Here is a 19,287-nt window from a genome sequence, read left to right on the forward strand (position 1 = left end):
CAGGGGAGGGGGTGGGGGGAGATGGGAGACAGAAACATTAAAGATTGACCCTCCATTCAGGCAGAATTCTGAGCACTTAGCTTAATTCGTCCCTATAATATACATATCAATCCGTCCAAATGAGGAATGCCATGCAAAAGTGCAAGATAAGGATGACAACCTTGCCAACAATGCTACCAGCCAACAATGCTACCAGCTAAAACTCATTTGTTAAATGATTAAAAAAATATATTGGGGGCCAAATGTACATCAAAACGTAACCCTAAACCCATCAAATAGCTGTGGCTGGAAAGCCACATGTGGACGGCCAGCTCAATACAACAATACACTGTTTGCGGCATTGATTAGAAGGGTGGGTTGAGTCAGTCATGAAAATAAGAGAGAATATTGAAAAAAATAGATAATATGTAAGATTAAGGAGACACTATCTCTTTCAAACATTCTCCCTCTGCCTCTGTCTCTGCATCTGCCTCTGTCTCTGTCTCTGTCTCTGTCTCTGTCTCTGCCTCTGCCTCTGCCTCTGCCTCTGTCTCTGTCTCTGCCTCTGCCTCTGCCTCTGCCTCTGCCTCTGCCTCTGTCTCTGTCTCTGTCTCTGTCTCTGCCTCTGCCTCTGCCTCTGTCTCTGTCTCTGTCTCTGCCTCTGCCTCTGCCTCTGCCTCTGCCTCTGTCTCTGCCTCTGCCTCTGCCTCTGCCTCTGCCTCTGCCTCTGTCTCTGCCTCTGTCTCTGTCTCTGCCTCTGTCTCTGTCTCTGCCTCTGTCTCTGTCTCTGCCTCTGCCTCTGTCTCTGTCTCTGCCTCTGCCTCTGCCTCTGCCTCTGTCTCTGCCTCTGTCTCTGCCTCTGTCTCTGTCTCTGTCTCTGTCTCTGCCTCTGTCTCTGTCTCTGCCTCTGTCTCTGTTACAGTGGCAAACTGAGTTTATTGAGGTGATGTGAACTACACTGTGAGTGCACTGATGGCTCCTAAAGTCAGGCTGGCATCCACAACAATCCTGATGCATGCTCAGACATCATGGGACGAAATTAACTTTATTAAGTGTTGAATAGGAAACAGGAACTGACTGAATGCTTGTGCTAAACAGTAATGCCCTGATGGTATGAAATAACAAGCTTGTGTTTTATTTTGCCATACTCTGTATTTCTAGTTATTTCATTGGTGGTTGAAAATACCTTCTCAATTAATACTACAAAAAGTCAGTCAGTCTGATTAATTGTTCCAAAATTGATGCATCCATCCATTGATTTTCATTAATATGGTATTGGTGGGAACACGAGCAAGGCACTGCCGCAGTGGTCTCATTTAGCAATGGTAACTCAATAACAACCATTACCAATGCAAGAACAGAACGACTATTCGTCAGTGTTAAGTAACAAAACCACAGCTTGTCATTTATACATCCATCAATGGCTGACATGGGCTTTTACACGCTGCCTGAAACATACTGCCTGAATCCATGAGGAGACAAATGAATATCGTAAACACTTTATGTTAGGGGCTGATTTTACATGTCTGATATGAGATCTCTCTATTTGCCATTACTGTATGTGAAAGAGATAAAGACAAATAAAGAGAGAGAGAAGAGTAATCTCCTATACACCCTCTTTATTCCCTGTCTCTCTCTCTCTCCCTCTCTCTCTCCCTCTCTCTCTCTCTCTCTCTCTCTCTCTCTCTCTCTCTCTCTTGCTCTCTCTGGGAATGATTGGTGAGACCATTGTGTGTATTCATCACTAAAAGTACACAGAGAGAGAGAGAGGGTGGGTGAGAGAGAGAGAGAGAGAGAGAGTGAGAGAGAGAGAGAGAGAGAGAGAGAGAGAGAGAGAGGGAGAGAAAGAGAGAGAGAGGGAGAGAGAGAGAGAGGGAGAGAGAAAAGGGGAGATGAAGTGGGAGAGTGAAGTGAGAATGAGGCAGTATTACACCATGATCCCTACACTGCCACCAAACAATCTCCCTGCTAAGCTGCCAGTGCACATAAAAAAACACAAACACCCATACACGCACTAAAACACACTCTCGGCAGCACACACACAAACAAATATGCACATACACAAATCGGACCACACATGAAACTGTGCACGCCCCAAACGAACACACCACTCAAACCAAAAAACAAACGCACATACCAGCGACCACCCGAACGACGATACAAAGCACTGGAAGACTACTGGTCACAACAGAGGACAGCTGTAGCAGCTGTCAGTCAAAGCCCTCAGATGGAGCTCTGTAAATGCCAGATTAAAGGCTGATGTTTCCCAGTATACAGAGGGGCTCTCCAGTGGACCAATCAGGCCCCTGAACAGACGTCAACATGCAGCAGCGCCCGGCCAGCAGTGGAACGTTAATACCACTCTGTACTGCACAAACACGCATCACACATACAGTACGTGTCACAATCATGGTGTGAAATATTAAAGTGGGTATTGTGGACTGGACATAGCGTTCGGTTTGTGTCAAAAAAGACACATAAAACACGCACAAGAGGCAATACACACACACACACACATCGTAGTAAGATTTCATAAGTAAGCAATGGCTGTGAGACAAAATTGGCACGATAGAACATAGAATAAAATAACTGCCGTTGTGAGCTCTAGGAAGAGAGTGCGAACAGGCTCCAGGAGACCCTGGCTCTTCTCATTCTCAGGCCTGTGCATGCGCTCTGCCTCTGCACTGTTCTTTTCATCTTCCGTATAGAGGAAATTGCATTTTATTCAGACCCGAAGCAATAACAGTATTCTGAAGAAACCCTTCCCTCCTGCCCCACCCCACCCCTCCCTTGATTGGCTGGCTGAGAAATGTCAAGCTAAACACTAGGAGTCTGACTATAACTTTTTTTTCTCATGTACATTTTTTCTCCCTGTAAGGAGAGGGACTGTGGAAAAGTAACTGCCTTAAAGGGAAAAGGAGGTCCCTTTCTGGGTTGTGACTGATAATCATTGGTTGTTCCGAGTTCCAATAATATGCAAATGCAATTGGAATCCAGATATGCATCTCTTTCTCTCTGAAACATAGCTTGTGGATGCAGAAAAAGCCAGTCACATTCTGAGGACTGAAGGTAGACTCAAACTCCACCAAATAAACTATAAAGTTGTCAAATGTAATCAGTCTCAAGACATTTAAAGCCCCATGGCTCGTCCCTGCTATAGCTCACTGTCAGTTTAGAGTGGTTGGGAGTTTGGACAGCAAGGACGCAAATGAAACACAGTCGAATTAACGAAGACACATGAATGCACACAAATACATATGAATAGTAAACATGCAAATACATAAATATTGATGCCAAATCAGCATTTATCCAGCATACATGAAGCGGGAAAACGACCAGGAACAAATCTGACAACGCAGATACAACCGCATCAAATACACAGACAAGAAAAAAACTTTGGACACACGCACACACAAATACTCCCACTTCCACACGTCAGATTTAAGGTTGGTACTCACAGCCCACGGAGTCGGAGCCATATCTTCTCGATCTGATCCGGCTGGAGATACTTCAGCGAGGTGCTCTCAAACTCCTCGATCTCTTTGGTGGGAGACTCCATCTCTGAGACGGTGGACGTTGCCAGATAGTAAAGTTGAATCCTCCTGAAGTATGGAGCGGGGGGGAGGGGGGGGAGCACACCTCCTCTCTGGAGGCTGGATGTGTCTGAGGCTGGAAGGACTGTCTCTCCTCTTCTCTCTTGCCGGTCCCATTCACAGCTGCGGCGCACCAACCTTCACCCTCCTCATCTCTCTCTCTCTCTTTCTTCGCCTCCTCTTCCCTCTCTCGCCCTCCTCTGTGTGTGTGAGAGTGAGCGCGTGTGTGTGACTATGCGGTGTGCGCAGTGGCGGCGGCAGCAGCAGCGAGCGGTCCGTCTCTGTCACTGCACTGCTGGGTGAGTGCCGTGCGCAAGGGTGAAGTGCCAGGCCACGGGGATACGGGACGCAGGAGGGAGGGAGGGAGGGAGGGAGGGAGGGAGGGAGGGAGGGAGGGAGGGAGGGAGGGAGGGAGGGAGGGAGGGAGGGAGGGAGGGAGGGAGGGAGGGAGGGAGGGAGGGAGGGAGGGAGGGAGGGAGGGATAACATACACACTGGGATTAACAAAGACTATTGAGCTCAGAGAGAGAGAGAGAGAGAGAGGGGGGAGAGGGAGAGTGACAGGGAGAGAGAGAGAGCTAGAAAGAGAGAGGAAGTGAGTGACAGGGAGAGAGGGATAAAAAGACAGTGAGAGAGAAAAGAGAGAGAGATAGAGAGAGAGATAGAGAGGGAGTGAGTGAGTGACAGGGAGAGAGAGAGAGGGAAGCAAAGCAAAAGAGTTAGAGATGGAGGAGAGAAAGCCAGAGAACGAGAGGAAGAGAGAGAGCAAGATTGAGAGAGAGGGAGGTAGAGCAAAAGAGAGAGGAAAGAGAGGGAGATAGAGAGATTGTACACATCCACTCCGAGGGAGCAGTGTCCTGATTGTGACAAACGATGGGTTTCTTTTATTCACTGAGAACCAGAAGAGGGGGCGGAGGGAGAGAGTGAATGAGTGGGGATGGAAGAGGGAGGGATGGTGAAACAGAGGGTGTGACGAGGGGGGAGGGTTGACTTTGGGGTGCAGGATAGAAAAGTTGCTTGCTGTTTTCTCTGATGAACGGTTTAACATCTGAGACTCAACCAGACCTTGTTATGTACGTAACCTATACAACAATTCCATGTGACATTAATTGGTACTAGATAACTTGTACCGATTAATTAACACTACAAACGTTATGTGTTTGTGCAGTCACAAACACATAAATGCACTCCACTCAACACACACACACTAATCTCTGTGAAATGATGTACCACATAGTGGCAGAATGATACATCAGTTGCTCTTTAAATCCCTGGAGTAAAAGCAAAGATTTTTTTTCCCTTCCTCTTTTCAAGTTGCTTGTCCTTTCGTGTTTTCCTCTTTTCATGATCGCTACAACAGAACAGTGGAGGCATAAAGGAACAGACAGAAGGCTTGACAGGCAAGAATGCAATAACGCTGAAAGCAGAGGTTTAGGCCCAAAGTGCTTACATTTTCTCCATCACAACAGACCCTTTTCAGAGAACTCAATATACATCGAACCCTCCCCATTGGCCAATTCACCATGCAAATATCCTTTGAAATTGATCTGCTAAGTGGCCCCCTTTCTCTGACTGATATTCAAATTGCAAAGGACAACAAAACAAATCGGAGGAGCTCTCCCGCCTTGCCACGCTTGACACGTTCCACTCACGATAGGCCGCCGGCACACACAGGCTTCTGATTCCCTCAACTCTCTCTCTCTCTCCCTCTCTCTCTCATTCTCTCTCACTCTCTCTTTCTCCCTCTCTCCCCCCCCTCTCTCTCTCTCTCTCTCTCTCTCTCTCTCTCTCACACTCTCTCTTTCTCCCTCTCTCCCCCCCTCTCTCTCTCTCTCTCTCTCTCTCTCACACTCTCTCTCTCTCTCTCTCTCTCTCTCTCTCTCTCTCTCTCTCTCTCTCTCTCTCTCTCTCTCTCTCTCTCTCTCTCTACACTACTCTACTCGCCTACTCTACTCGCCGTCTCCCCCTTTCCACTCCCTCCCTCCCCTCCCTCCCCCCCAGCCTCTATTATCCGACGTCTATCTCCAAAGATGCGCTGTAGCTGCTGCTGCTGTGTGGCGGAGTGGAGGGATGAATCAGACTCCTCCCAGCCCTTCCAATCACTTGATGCTGGATGCAGGGATAATGCCAGTGAGTCCCCTCTAAGACCCTGCTTTCATCTGCTCAGGTGGGCCCTCTCAGGGCCTGGGTGGAGGGTGGAGAGTAGGAGCTGTGGAGGGGGTTCTGGAGGGGGCTGTGTGTGGACCGCCATCATCTCTTCTTCCTCCTCCTCCTCCTCCTCCCCCTCCTCCTCCTTCTCCTCCCCCTCCTCCTCCTCCCCCTCCTCCTCCTCCTTCTCCCCCTCCTCCTCCTCCTCCTCCTCCTCCCCCTCCTCCTCCTCCTCCTCCTCCTCCTCCTCCTCCCCCTCCTCCTCCCTATGCTGTCCTCTTCAAAGCTGCACTCACACTGCCCAGCCTCTCTCCTCCAATCTCAAAACACACCCGCCTCAATATTTAAAAGGTGTTCTTTTAGTCCTTTGAGATGCTGCTGCTGCTGTGTGTGTGTACTGAATGGAGTGTGTGGGTGTGTAAGTGTAAGTGTGTTTGTGTATGTGTGTAGGCCTCCACAGAGAAACCCCCTGGCCACCAGTAAAGCCTGTCAAATAATCCTGCTGCAAATACTCTCCTCTTCAATCAGGAGTCATTTTCACTGTGTCACACTGGTCAACACTGCACCTGCTTCCAACTGCTGGACTTACGCAACACCTTCAGACATGTGCAGTATTATCTTGAGGTCAGATCAACCTCTTACGATATGTAGGACATGTCTTTTGGACTTGGGGAGCTTAAGGGAGCTGTCCCTTAACCCATTCACGTCATGCAGTGGCAGAAGCTAAACCGACTCAACAAATTCCCACGAAAAAGAGAACTGGATTCGAAATCATCTGAGTTTGAATGTTTGATGCTAAACATTTGGTTTCATGTTTTTGTCCTTGATTGAATGACAGAACGTTAGGAGATGTTTCCACGATGACAGTCCTGTCCCTATCGATCACTGCACATGAACTGCGTGTGTTTAACCAATCACTTTGGAAGTCAAAATACAAGAGCTGTCTGAGACGAATGGCCAATGTGATTGACAGGAAACCAAGTCCTTATTTTTCCATAGTGTGCGACAGGGTGATTAAATAGTTAAGTAAATCTAAAGCCTGCCTTTGGAGCTATGCAGACTTCCATGATTAAACGATGCACGCAGAGCAGTCATGTCAAACAGGTCTCTCTGCCTACATTGACTGCATCTCTGAGCCCCCAACGGTTATTAAACTCACACAGACTACATTAGTTGAAGAAAACCTTACAAAGCTTTAAGAATCTGACAGCCTTGATCTCTCAACAAGCCCAAATTCCGCTCTGAGAATAGCTGGGACAAGAATGTGGCACTGTAGGAGCCATGCAGTCAGAGCCCTCTAGGAATGCCATGGAGAAATGTTTTCAATGTTAAAGCCAAAAAAGGTAACTGTGGTCATGCTGTTTAATTAAAACGGATATAGAGCACAGCCCTGGAGCAGAGAAAAGGGCTTGACAGAATGTACTCATTATCTACCAGCAAATTTCTAAATAGTTGGAATACTAGGCCTTTGAAAGTACATTTTCTGTTTCCATTATTGGATTACATCTGAAGTGTATTTGCAAATGAAAAGAGATCTGATGAAATGTGAGACTGAAAGTCAAACTCAGGGACCGAATGTACTTCAGCAAAGACACACAAAGACACACAAAGACACACAAAGACACACAAGGACACACAAGGACAAACTTGATTGTTACTTTCTCAAAAACTGTTAGCCTGGCTGCCAGCCCAACTTAGCCCCAGCCCCGTTTGTTTTCAACAAACAACATATTACGTTGCTCTGATTGGTCGTAGATCTATCCAATGGAGCGAAGAGGCATTTTTTTCCGGGTTCAGTTGAAAAAAGCCCCATACTCACAGGCCAACAGAGTTTTCAGACTCATATTCTGACTAGAATTATGAGTATGACGTGTAGCAGGGCTGAATAAGTGTGTTTGCGTCTGTGTGGTGTAAGTCTGGTAACAAGTCAAGGAAATGATTTATCCCACATCTCACTTGACAAGTCTGTTTCAAAAATAGAGTCTGATTTATTGCATTTAATAATATTTGATCATAAGGTGCAGTGTTGTATTACTCACACGAGGCCTAGCTAAACTGAACCACAGGTCTGCTGACAAAAGGAGGACCAAGGTATCCCTCTCACCGACTCGGGCACCTTCCCATCAGAAGAAAAGCAGAGACTTAGTTCCAGCCATTTAGAGACGCATAAAAAATTCAAATCTCATTTGAATTCGCACACCATTCGATACAGAGAGCTATGCATCAAAATAGCAATTCACTCCAAGGTAATGACCACATTTTCAAGACATCATCTATCACCTCATATCACTTCCTCTTTCGTGGGTTAGGGAAAGGCTAGGGGGATAAGGACTATCATTACCATCCTCTCCAGGGAGATCCCCTGGGATGGCAAAGGTCACTAATTCACCTGGACTCAAGTGATTGAGTTGTGGACAGGTCCAATAGGGTTTCAGTCTGATAGAGTGTATTTACATTACAGTAGTCAGATCATACTCAAGTCAATTCTGTCTGCTGCTATGAACTGATCCCATCGTCATCTTCATCATCATCTTCGTCATCTTCATCAGTTCTTCGCTGGGTTCACTAAGAGGTCAAGGTTCTGGATTCTCTCAATGACAGTTTCCACCTCCACTGGGACATATTCTGATCTCTCTGTGACATGTCTCTTGCTGTCAAGTGACCGTGCTGCTGACTCTAGGTGATCATTGGGTGGCTGCTTCACATTGCCAGTCTGAACCCTGGGAGTTAGGTGGTTAAGCGGTTAGGAAATCGGGCTCGTAATCAGAAGGTTGCCAGTTTGATTCCTCACCGTGCCAAATGACGTTGTGTCCTTGGGCAAGGCACTTCACCCTACTTGCCTCGGGGGGAATGTCCCTGTACTTACTGTAAGGCGCCTCTGGATAAGAGCATCTGCTAAATGACTAAATGTAAATATAACCCTAGACCAGGTACCAGGTCAGAAGTCATTCATTGTTATGGAACAAGTCCACAAATGAAGGTGTTTTTGAGATGTAAGGCAAAGGTGCATTCTCAAAAAGTGAGTATACAGATTAATGTCAGTGATATAATAGGTTAATGTAGCAGACGTTATTTCAGACTGTATTTCATCACATGTCATTCTGCAGTGTGTGGGAGTGGTCATATTACATTATTACATGACATACTATAATAATATTACATTATTATATTTCAAAATAAGTAATATTACATGATTATGTCAAGCCTCACATTATCAGTTGGATGCAAATAGATCTTAACTTAGACCTCGGTCTAAGTCATTATTGAGTCATCTACTTGGCCCTGATACAGTATGACAAAGCAAATCCTGTCTCTCCTTCAACAGCATGATGTAGAGCCCGAAACCATGGAACCTGCCTGATCAGGAGGCCCCAAGCTGTGATGATATGGCTGATTAACACAATCATCATGGAGGTAAGCTTTTTATCATGTTGATGAATCACTCTGCCTTGTGCCCTTTACACCTGGCAGCAGTGGGTAGTGGGACTTCATTATATCCAAAACCTTGGTCTGTCTGTGTGTGTGTGTGGTGTGTGTGTGTGTGTGTGTGTGTGTGTGTGTGTGTGGAGGTGGGTTGGTGGGGGGGGGGGGGTGTAAGACGAGAGAAGTGATGACCATCTTTGTGCCTGATCTGGACGGAGAGTGGTCAGCCTTGCTAAACATTAGCAGACTAACAACGGATAGGAGCCTATTAATCAAGAAACGAGTTCATCACAGCGCATGACATCCAATTAACTTAGAGATAAATCACTGTGCCACAGTTGATGAATGTGTGTGTGTGTGTTTGCGTGTATCTGTGTGTGTGTGTTCCTGCGTTTCTGTGAGTGCGTGTCTGTGTGTGTGTGTGCGGGCACACACATGATTGTAGACCCCAGAGTTAGCGCACATTCAACAAAACACGATTAGCTGCCTAATGAACACAAGCAGAGCCATTGACAATGCAGTAGGTGTGTGCTTCAGTAAACTACTGGTGCTGTATACAGCTTTTGTACCAGAAGCAAGCTCATTCATTAGCTGTCGATGCTTTATATCTATACAAGCAAGCTCTAATGAGCACCAGTAACAGCATGACACCACCACCGTCACAAATCAGCGGGTATTTACATTGCTAATGGCACCATGTTGTTTTCTGTCACTGTACAACTAGGGACATTGTCGACGGCAACAGCAAAGCAACCTGTTTACCTGCAACCATCCCCTTGACTCCTTGACAACAAGGTAGCCATTGCATAAATACACAAGCAGAACTGCAATTTAAAACGAGCCAAAGTCATAGATCCGTATCATAGTGTCATTCACAACATGACCTTTGAGCGGAACACAGGAAACCAAACAAATTCTTAAACACTCTGTGACTCTGTAGCTGTTCTGATTGAACGGCTGTTCAATGAGCTGTACCTCTCTCTCTGTCCTGGCTCTTACTGGTCCCCAGCGGAGAGTCTGTCTCCCAGATGATCTAATTACCACAGCCTGGATAAGAGCGACCACCACTGGCATCTGTGATGACAGGCCAGGGGGCAGCTTTATGGTCATTTCATCACCCTGCCCCATGATGCAGGCAGGACCTTCTAACCTCCTCCCTTTCCTTGATTACCACACGCAGGTTAATATGCAGGCTCATACTAAGATAATCAACCAGCTACACACACAGCCGCCACACGCAAACATTCTTTTGTTTTTGTGTTCCTATGTGTATGTGTGTGTGTGTGTCATTCTTTAAAACCACAAGACAGGTCAAGTCTTTCAGAAAAATGTCTGTGTTGTAAACAGGAAGTAACCTTCTCCTTGGTTACTTTGCTCTGACGTGCGACTGCTTTTCATTCCAGATATTCTATCATTGGGTCATGTTTTTCTTTCATCTCTCTGTCGTCGTTTTTACATGAAGTCAACTGGAAAATAAATGTGCTTCCCATCACCCCCCTCTACATTAAACAAACCTGCACTCTCAGGGACAGGGAGATGGGTAACAGAGGCTCTATCATTGGAAAGATCAGCAAGAACAAAGATATCAAAACACACTTGTCATTTCTGAACGAGGCTGTGAAACTGTCTGAATGTGGGAAATGGTGTTAACTAAAAACAGTTAACCCAACAAATAAAGGTCTGTCAAGTTACAGTCTGTGCAGCTCTGAATTCAATTTGACATAGCTTCACACGGGGTCAGGAACACCCAGTTCGGTTCCCAGTTCGGTTCCCGGCCGGGTCAAATGACATTGTGCCCTCGGACAAGGCACTTGTGTCCCTGTACTTACTGTACGTCACTCTGGATAAGAGCGTTTGCTCAATGAATCAATCTTTACAAGTGTGATACACTTTCAAAACACAAACTGCTTCTACTCACAGTCTTGTATAGACAACATGAATCTCTCAGTGCATTTATTGGGTGCAATTAACAACATCACAGTAGGCGCACATGACGGGATGAAACTGTCTTTTGAAGTCACACTAAAACGACTTCTTTACCGACTCGGAATGTTGAAGGTTTGTTCTTAGCTTAACTATAAGGTCCTCCCCCCCCCCCCATCCCCCCCTCCTTGCCCCGTCAATGGCCTCGTCTCCAGCATTATGACTCCCACTCTGTCTGCTCCTTTTGCATCTTTAGTGTCCCCTTGTCAACATGTTCCACATGTGACACCCCTGGCATTTGTACCCGTCTTCAGGGTTTCTCACAGGTTAATTGGTGTTATGTGTATCATGACATACAATATTCCAAAAGTGACAACACATTATGGTAATCCTGGTGGCCAGTCCTCATTATCTAGTGGAATCAATCAGACCCCTCCAGTGTCCCCTTGAGTGCTTTGTCCAGAGCTGTGCATTGCAATGAGCCGTGGAGAGTTTGTGTATGTGTGTGTGTCTGCTTGGTGTGTGTGTCTGTGTGTTTGTGTGTGTGTTTGTTTACAGTTTAGAGTGCTAAATGCATCAACCATTCCTAGCTCCAGTTCGACCACATGAACAGTAGGAGCATATCAACTCAACCTTTTGACAGACTAGAAGCACTAGTCATAACAGTCATGTGGCTGAACGGTGAGGGAATCGGGCTAGTAACCTGAAGGTAGCCAGATCAATTCCCGGGCGAGTCAAAATTAGGTTGTGTCCTTGGTCAAGGCACTTCACCCTACTTACCTCGGGAGGAATGTGCCTGTACTTTCTGTGAGAGTGTCTGCTAAATTACATGTAAATCCCGCTCGCAATAGAATGCATGCCCTATGTTTATACCTATACCATGGTTATAACTCACCTGGTCTTATGGTAATCTTATATAGTAGCTCCAACAGTCTTATGCAAGACCGTAGACACTGAGGTTCAAATGGCTGCTCCACGTAGTACCCCAGGACTGGTTCCCTTTTGCTTTAACACGACAGGCGAGAAAAAACTCAAATAACTCTAAAGGAGTTATAAGGAGTGAGGAGAGAGGAGAGAGGAGAGAAGAGAGAGGAGAGGGGAGAGAGGAAAGAGGAGAGAGGAGAGAAGAGAGAGGAGACAGGAGACAGGAGACAGGAGACAGGAGAGAGGAGAGAGGAGACAGGAGAGAGGAGAGAAGAGAGAGGAGAGGAGAGGAGAGGGGAGAGAGGAAAGAGGAGACAGGAAAGAGGAGACAGGAGACAGGAGAGAGGAGAGCAGTACCTAACCTGAGAGCAGTCTTTTCAGTGGCGTCGGGTCTGTCTGCAGAAGGGAGTTCATCAGCCAGGATCTCCTCCACACTCCGAGGGTCGTTCAGGGCACCTGTGGCCTCTTTGTCTTTGATCCCCATCCCTGCTGTGATGGCGTTCCACAAAACACTTTGGGACTTTGAGCCTGCAATGGCACAGGACGCAAATGGGAAAAGTAATCTAAAATGTCAGTTTGGACTGCAAGAATCTATTTATTCTCAAAGATTGCTGATGTTATTGCAGAGGATAATTCTGGATGAGGATTTGGTCTCGTCGCAGCTGTAACTGACTAGGGTCTTTGGTATTGCTGCCACCCTGTGGCCATAAAGTGCAATCTCTGTCTTGTCATTCCTTGCAGTAAATCTGTAAACCCCCTTTAAAATAGGACGTTAAGCAAAAGAGCAATGACACTTACGTGCAAACCTGGCCAGTGGTTTGGCAGAACTCTCTCCATCCTCATTTGCCACTGGAAAAGTAGAAAAAGAGGACAAACCCGTAAATGTTAAGTTACAGACGTCAGGTGTCGGTGTAAAATACTCAGTAAATTTGTATCTCTGGTTCCAACTTGGCTTGGAAGGCACAGGAGAGTTTGCCAGACAATAATGCTGTATTCAGTTATATTATTTCCATTCACGCAAGTACAAATGCTATCTCTTGGAGTTGTGTCAACAATATACTTCCGCAAGCCTGTATTTAACAGATATCATACATAAACAGGAAGCATTTAGTTCACTTGTTTGTGTACAGACATTAAGTATATTAGAGATGAGTGATTAGACAGGGACAGGGGACCTCTGTAGATGATTGGCAAAGTGCTAAAAAGAATAAATTCAGGCCCAAAGATAAATGGATTTCCTTGATATACTGATGTAACCATGACAACAGATGCCACCCTGAAGCGAATGGTAATATGAGGTAAGGGATAAACTCAATAAGCATGTCTGTGCTCAACAGTAAGGGTTATGACATACACTGGCAATCCATAACACAATTCCACATTTTCAGTTGGGTCAGTGTGAATCAGTAGTCACACCCTGAGTTGGTTTGCAAAATCATAGTGATTTGATGAGCATTCATACCAGGTCCAACACCTTTCATAGCCACTCAATGTAGTCCTGGTCCTCTGTCCTATACATCAGGCAATCATCTCACTTGTTCTTTCTCTCTCTCTCTCTCTCTCTCTCTCTCTCTCTCTCTCTCTCTCTCTCTCTCTCTCTCTTTCTCTCTCTCTCTCTCTCTCTCTCTCTCTCTCTCTCTCTCTCTCTCTCTCTCTCTCTCTCTCTCTCATTCTCTCTCTCATTCTCTCTCTCTCTCTCTTCTCTCTCTCTCTCATTCTCTCTCTCTCATTCTCTCTCTCATTCTCTCTCTCTCATTCTCTCTCTCTCTCTCTCTCCCTCTCTCTCCACTGCACTCACCTATTGTGATGTTGAATCCGTCAATGCTGAACGTGGCACTCCTGCCCTTCTTAAACCTCTGCTTCTTGGACATAGCTTCCATTGCTGTTAGACTCACTCTGTCCTCTCCTCTCCTCTGCGCTGCTTCCTTAGATCACAGACTTGGCTTCTCTTTGCAAATGAAGAAGTGAAGAAGTATTTTTCACACTAGTCATGAGTCGAGTTTGCCGCCGTTCGTGTTGTCAGCGACTACGGCTCGACCCTGGCGAACACCACAACTGACTTCCCCGTCTCCTCCTCTCTGCTCCTCGCGCCGCAAATCGCTCCCCCAGCCCCCAGCGTCTCTCTATCTTTCGTCTTGTACACCGTGGCTCAGCCAAACAGCTCTCTGTCCACACCTACTACCACTTCCCCCGAGAGTCTTGTGAGTGAAGGTGTGCAGGGGAAGGGTAGGGGTGGGGGTTCATCGGTGACTGAGTCAACGTGACATGTTTAGCAGGCGAGCACTTAACATCAGCTCACTTGTGCCAACAACTCCAGCCCGCAAACTCTAAGAAATGTTCAACCCTACAATTTTCTAAGTGGATACAGCCATGCTTACTGGGGCTCCCCAGGTCAAAACCTAGATTACTGTACTGTATATCCAGCTGTCAAATATGCTCGACTAACATCAATCATTTTCAATCAAATGTTGAATTTCTGCTAGCATTTCTGTTCTTTTACCCCTGTTGTCACATGATTGATTTAGTTGTGTTGTCTCCAGCCATTTATACTGTATGTGTGATTATCCTCTCAGAATTGCTCTGCTCTTTAGCACAGGTATGGTACACTAGGGTGTGGGCAGAGCTTGGGGCCCTTATTAGCGCTGGCTGACATTTAAAGTATGACATTTTTCATGTTTCATGTTTCTGAACGCCCCTCTAATTATGAAGAGGTTTTGAGCCCGGGTCCTTTTTGAAGGCATGGCATGTTTTCCAGCTTAGCTCTGAGACATGACACACGTTAGTGAAGTGTGGCACCATTTTTTTAAAGACTTATATTGACGGTTAACCTTTGTCATCGATAAAATATCTTACAGTAAAAGGAAATACTTATAAGACTGGGATTTGATGTGGTTTATACAGTATAAGAAAATAAAAAACACACCTTTTACTGTAAATCATTTTTTAAATGGATATATTCTGGGTGTATTACTAAGAATTCAGTTGTTTGCGGTGTCAGTCAGGGTGTCCCTTTGCTCCAGACTCTAAAGATGATCACCTGTTGTGAGACTCGTTGACCTGTTTGTGAGACCCGGTTGTTTCTGTCTCCTGCTGTTTCCAAAACAAGACATCATATTCTCACATCACCACTGTTTCATCCAAGGCACGTTCAATCCATTTATGGTAGCAAAGCAGTGCTTTGAGAGGAAACTAAAGATAACTCAGAATCAGAATAAGCATGACTGTAAGGTTCTACGATTCCAGAAACCTCGATTCAAACATTTGAAATATTGTTCATTTGGATTCATGGGCTCTATCATTTGCAAGTCTCAAATAACTGAGGTTGGCAACTTGACTGTGTGAAGGGGTATTAGGTACTTATTTTCATATACTTCAATCCAGTATACATATCAAGCCCTCCAGTGGATTTCAAAGGGAAATGAGAGAGACAGACACGGTCTGTTCTACAGATCAATCTATGGATAATAGGCTTATTAAAGTGACAAAGATGTGACTAGTTAACACTGACACAGCACACAGGTGGGGTTACTGACGGTGGAACTGTCCACTAATGATATCTGGCGAAATGACAAGAAGCTATACCACCTCCTTACTGGATGAGAGTTAAGGGAGAGAGACCAATTAAGTAAAACATTGAAGAAGGTGACGCCAGTTACAACCCCGCCTACTTCAGAGATGAATCACTGGTCATGAAAAAATCCTTGAAACCGTTAATGGCACCCTGCAGCCTACATTAAGTGTTTGTATAGACATCATACACTCATTTCAGCTTGTTATATACATATGCTGAGGTTGGAAGTGGATGACAGTAGCTGTGAACAAGCACTACAGGTCATACAGAACATTCAGTTCAAGATCCATTATCTTGAGGGGTCACTGTCATGGAGACGTAACTGTAACCAGGCAACCATGAAACCTTTCAGTCACATTGTGGAGATTACATACATTGCACCAAAGACGTGAAGGGGTTAAACAGAAAGAGGCTCCTGCATTATGCAGTCTTTATCCTTTTCCTTTGAACATCCCATCCTCTGTCCTACAACTTTACCTCAACATGTGCTTGCCGTCTATTATTTTAGCATTGGCTGGAAAGCTTACAACTATTTTTTTTTACATGATTGATTTTGTTTCAGCAACTACTTTTTATACTTGAAAAAAGTAAAGATGTGGTTCAAATGTTCTGGCTACAATGTTGTTACTGTGGATGGTCATTGTAGGTTTTGTTTTGTTATTACAGTAGCAGAGTATTGCACAGACATAAACGTACCGCCCCCCTATCATGTCTGTAAATAACTGCCTTTCACCTTTGATCAGGAGATGAAAAAGAAAAAGCCCAACGGACACACATTTACTTCAAGAGGAGCTCACAGTGGCTACATGTCGATGAATATGAACTGGCAGTATACTACTGAAATGTACCTCATATTTGTTTTTTATTATTACGTTGCGATACAATCCCCCATGCAACAAGCGGGGAAACAAACAAACTAATTATAGTCTCTCTTAGAAGACAAGACTGTGGAACAAGACAACATCACCAGATCAGTGTATTCCGCCCCTGTGTCCCCACAGTGACACATGCAGGTAATTAAGCAGCACTGGGAGACAGGGAACCCATGTATTTCCCTGTGAAGTACTCATTAGGGAACCATTTAAAGCGACATACTGTATGTTGATCTGTGTAACTGGCCTTATAGACATGACATGGCATAACATTGATAAGCAATGAGCAAATATTCTACCAAAGAAAAAAACTTTTTTGGCTCTGTAACTTAGCATGTCTAACAAAACACACAACCCTTAAGTGATCATGTTTGGGTTCCCAGTCATACTGTAGTCTACAATGTCCTACTGATATGTCAGAATGAAGGAGATCTTTGATTATGTTCAAACATTCTCCAAACTCAATAATGAAAATCCCTACCCACAAGCCCTGGACACCAAATGGACATCAATCTGTTCATTTTCACCAAACACAGGGACTAAGCTAATTACAGTGGTAACGGAGCATTGACCTAAGGCATGTGTAGAACACAACTCAACTCCCACGCCTGGACCAAAAATAAACACTGTGGGAAGAAAGTAACAACATCAAGTAATCAAACCAAATACTTGAAGAAGGTTTAGCGAAACTATTTATTCTGTTCATATTAGAACACAACACCCAGGGGAAACATAGAAGATTAAATATTAATTAGTTGGCATGGCTTGTTAGTCAACTTGCTGTTCTAAAGTTCATGGACAACAACTCAATTAGCATGTTTGACATGCACTTCTCTATGAAAGGGTAATATCTACCTAAAGGGAATCGAGTCTCAGTGTCTTCTACCGACCAATCACTTCTGGTGGGAGAGAAATGGATCCTGATTCCATTTCAGGGACACCCTCTCGATATGACCTACTTCTCTTCTACGCCAAGAACACAATCAACAACAGAATAATTGCAGCTCTTCAACAACACGGCTATTACGGCATCTCCAGTGTCCTATATTTACACCTGGCCGTCTCTCAGCGAGGAAGGAGACAGACCAGAAGCTGTGCTCTCAGCCCTGCTGTGGGAGCACAAACGCCTTACTTATCACAGCAACACATGCAAGGCCCGCTGCTTTAAAATGTGCAGCTGTATGCTGTAGGAGGAGGGGAGTCGTACTACAGGAGCACTTGCTTGCAGGGCTCTGTCTCTGGGTTGCAGACCAGCATGCACAAACACACACATGATCGACTCATCGATGTCCTTGACACTCAGTAAATACAAACACATGTAGAAGCATTGATATCGTATTCACAAATATCCGTTAAAATCCCCCTCAAACTACAGAAGTGACAGATTTTTCTTCTCAATACTAGGGGTCAAGGAGAGAGTAGTGTTAGCCTGTGTATGCCCCGCTGGGCTAGGGCAGAGGGGAGAACAGCAGAGGAGAGACCAGCGCAGGGATGTGGAGGTGAGGCCCAGCGCAGAGATGTGGAGGTGAGGCACAGCTCAGGTGCTCCTCACCTGGGACAGAGCAGGAAATTCTGCATGAGGCATCGCTGTCCTGTGGCCATGGAAACCGGTGAACATGGGGTATTTTAGGAGCCAACAAGGGACAGATTATGCTCCACTGAGACTGATGAGAGGGAGTTTGAAAGACAGAGATAAAGAGAGAGAGAGAGAGAGAGAGAGAGTGAGAGAGAGAGGGGGGGGGGGGGGGACATAGCTAACATCTCCTTAGGAGATTATGTGGTTGGGAGAGTGGGACTAAATAGTGCAAAATGCTGCTAAACACCTTGACTCATTCAAGTGCATGTTCAAAAAAAACCCTGCTGTACATAGGCCTAATAAAGATCACTTGAGAAATGATACTCTTGAACCTTTCTGGTGGGAGTGGGGGCACTACATTACACTCACATCAAAGAGATGCTTCTGTAGTTGAGACACGCACATGCATTGATACCCCACAGATCGGCCTTCAAAGGCTTTCTACCTATTCATTATAGAGTATGTCACTGTTGCTTTCAGGATATTCCTATGAAGCTTTTTTTTAGGTGGACAAAGCAACGCTCACATCTGGGGACAAAATGTTGTGTGTGTATGACTGTGAGTGTGTGTGTGAGTGTAAGTGAGTGTGTGTGAGTGTGAGTTAGTGAGTGAGTGTGTGTGTGAGTGTGAGTTAGTGAGTCAGTGTGTGTGTGTGGCTACATAATATATATGTATAGCGTATATATATATATATATATATATATATATATATATATATATATATATATATATATATATATATATATATATATATATATATATATATACTTTTAGGATAAGTTGACAGTAGTGGTCTCGTTTTTATCAACTTCCTCCTTTGTAGAGAGTAAGTAAGTAAACTGTTCCCTATACAGTTATTAATATAAGGGAAATACTGTTCAGATAAAAACTTTTTCCTAAACAGAAATCTATGAAAATAAATGAAAAAAATATATTGGCTCATTGACTGTATATGAAATAGTACTTTGTCGTTATCTGTTTGCCTCCTGCGAGTGTGTGATGGTTTAAGGAGTCTTAACTTACCGCTCTGTCGACTTCCACGAGGTTCTCGAACTGTTTTTTGTGTCCCGTCGCAGCCCTGTCCGTTCAGGACCTCGGATAGCGACTGTTGGGTGCTTTGACGCCCAATTTGGTTTGAACGTGTATTTAAGCGCATGCTACTCGATTTTGCCGTTTCAGGTGCCGATTGGTTTCGCCCAGAATCATGATCCGGTTCTGAACCCACTTTGACAAATGCGTTTCTTGTTCTTCTTGTAAAAGCCGATGTCACGGAGCCCAT

General features: G+C 45.0%; 1 protein-coding gene across 1 annotated transcript in view; it reads right to left on the reverse strand.

The window, feature by feature from the left end:
• The window catches only part of pde1cb (phosphodiesterase 1C, calmodulin-dependent b), a 43,294-nt gene extending 24,007 nt beyond the window's left edge, over window positions 1-19,287 (reverse strand). The window contains exons 1-3 of the mRNA XM_084707629.1: window positions 19,032-19,287; window positions 12,788-12,838; window positions 12,352-12,517 (exon numbers count right to left, since the gene is read on the reverse strand). Coding sequence (XP_084563755.1) covers window positions 12,352-12,517; window positions 12,788-12,838; window positions 19,032-19,287 — 473 coding nt within the window. The remainder of the gene's footprint in view (window positions 1-12,351; window positions 12,518-12,787; window positions 12,839-19,031) is intronic.

This window comes from Hypomesus nipponensis, chromosome 10, assembly GCF_054491055.1.
Source record: "Hypomesus nipponensis isolate SF chromosome 10, ASM5449105v1, whole genome shotgun sequence".
Classification (NCBI taxonomy): Eukaryota; Metazoa; Chordata; class Actinopteri; order Osmeriformes; family Osmeridae; genus Hypomesus; species Hypomesus nipponensis.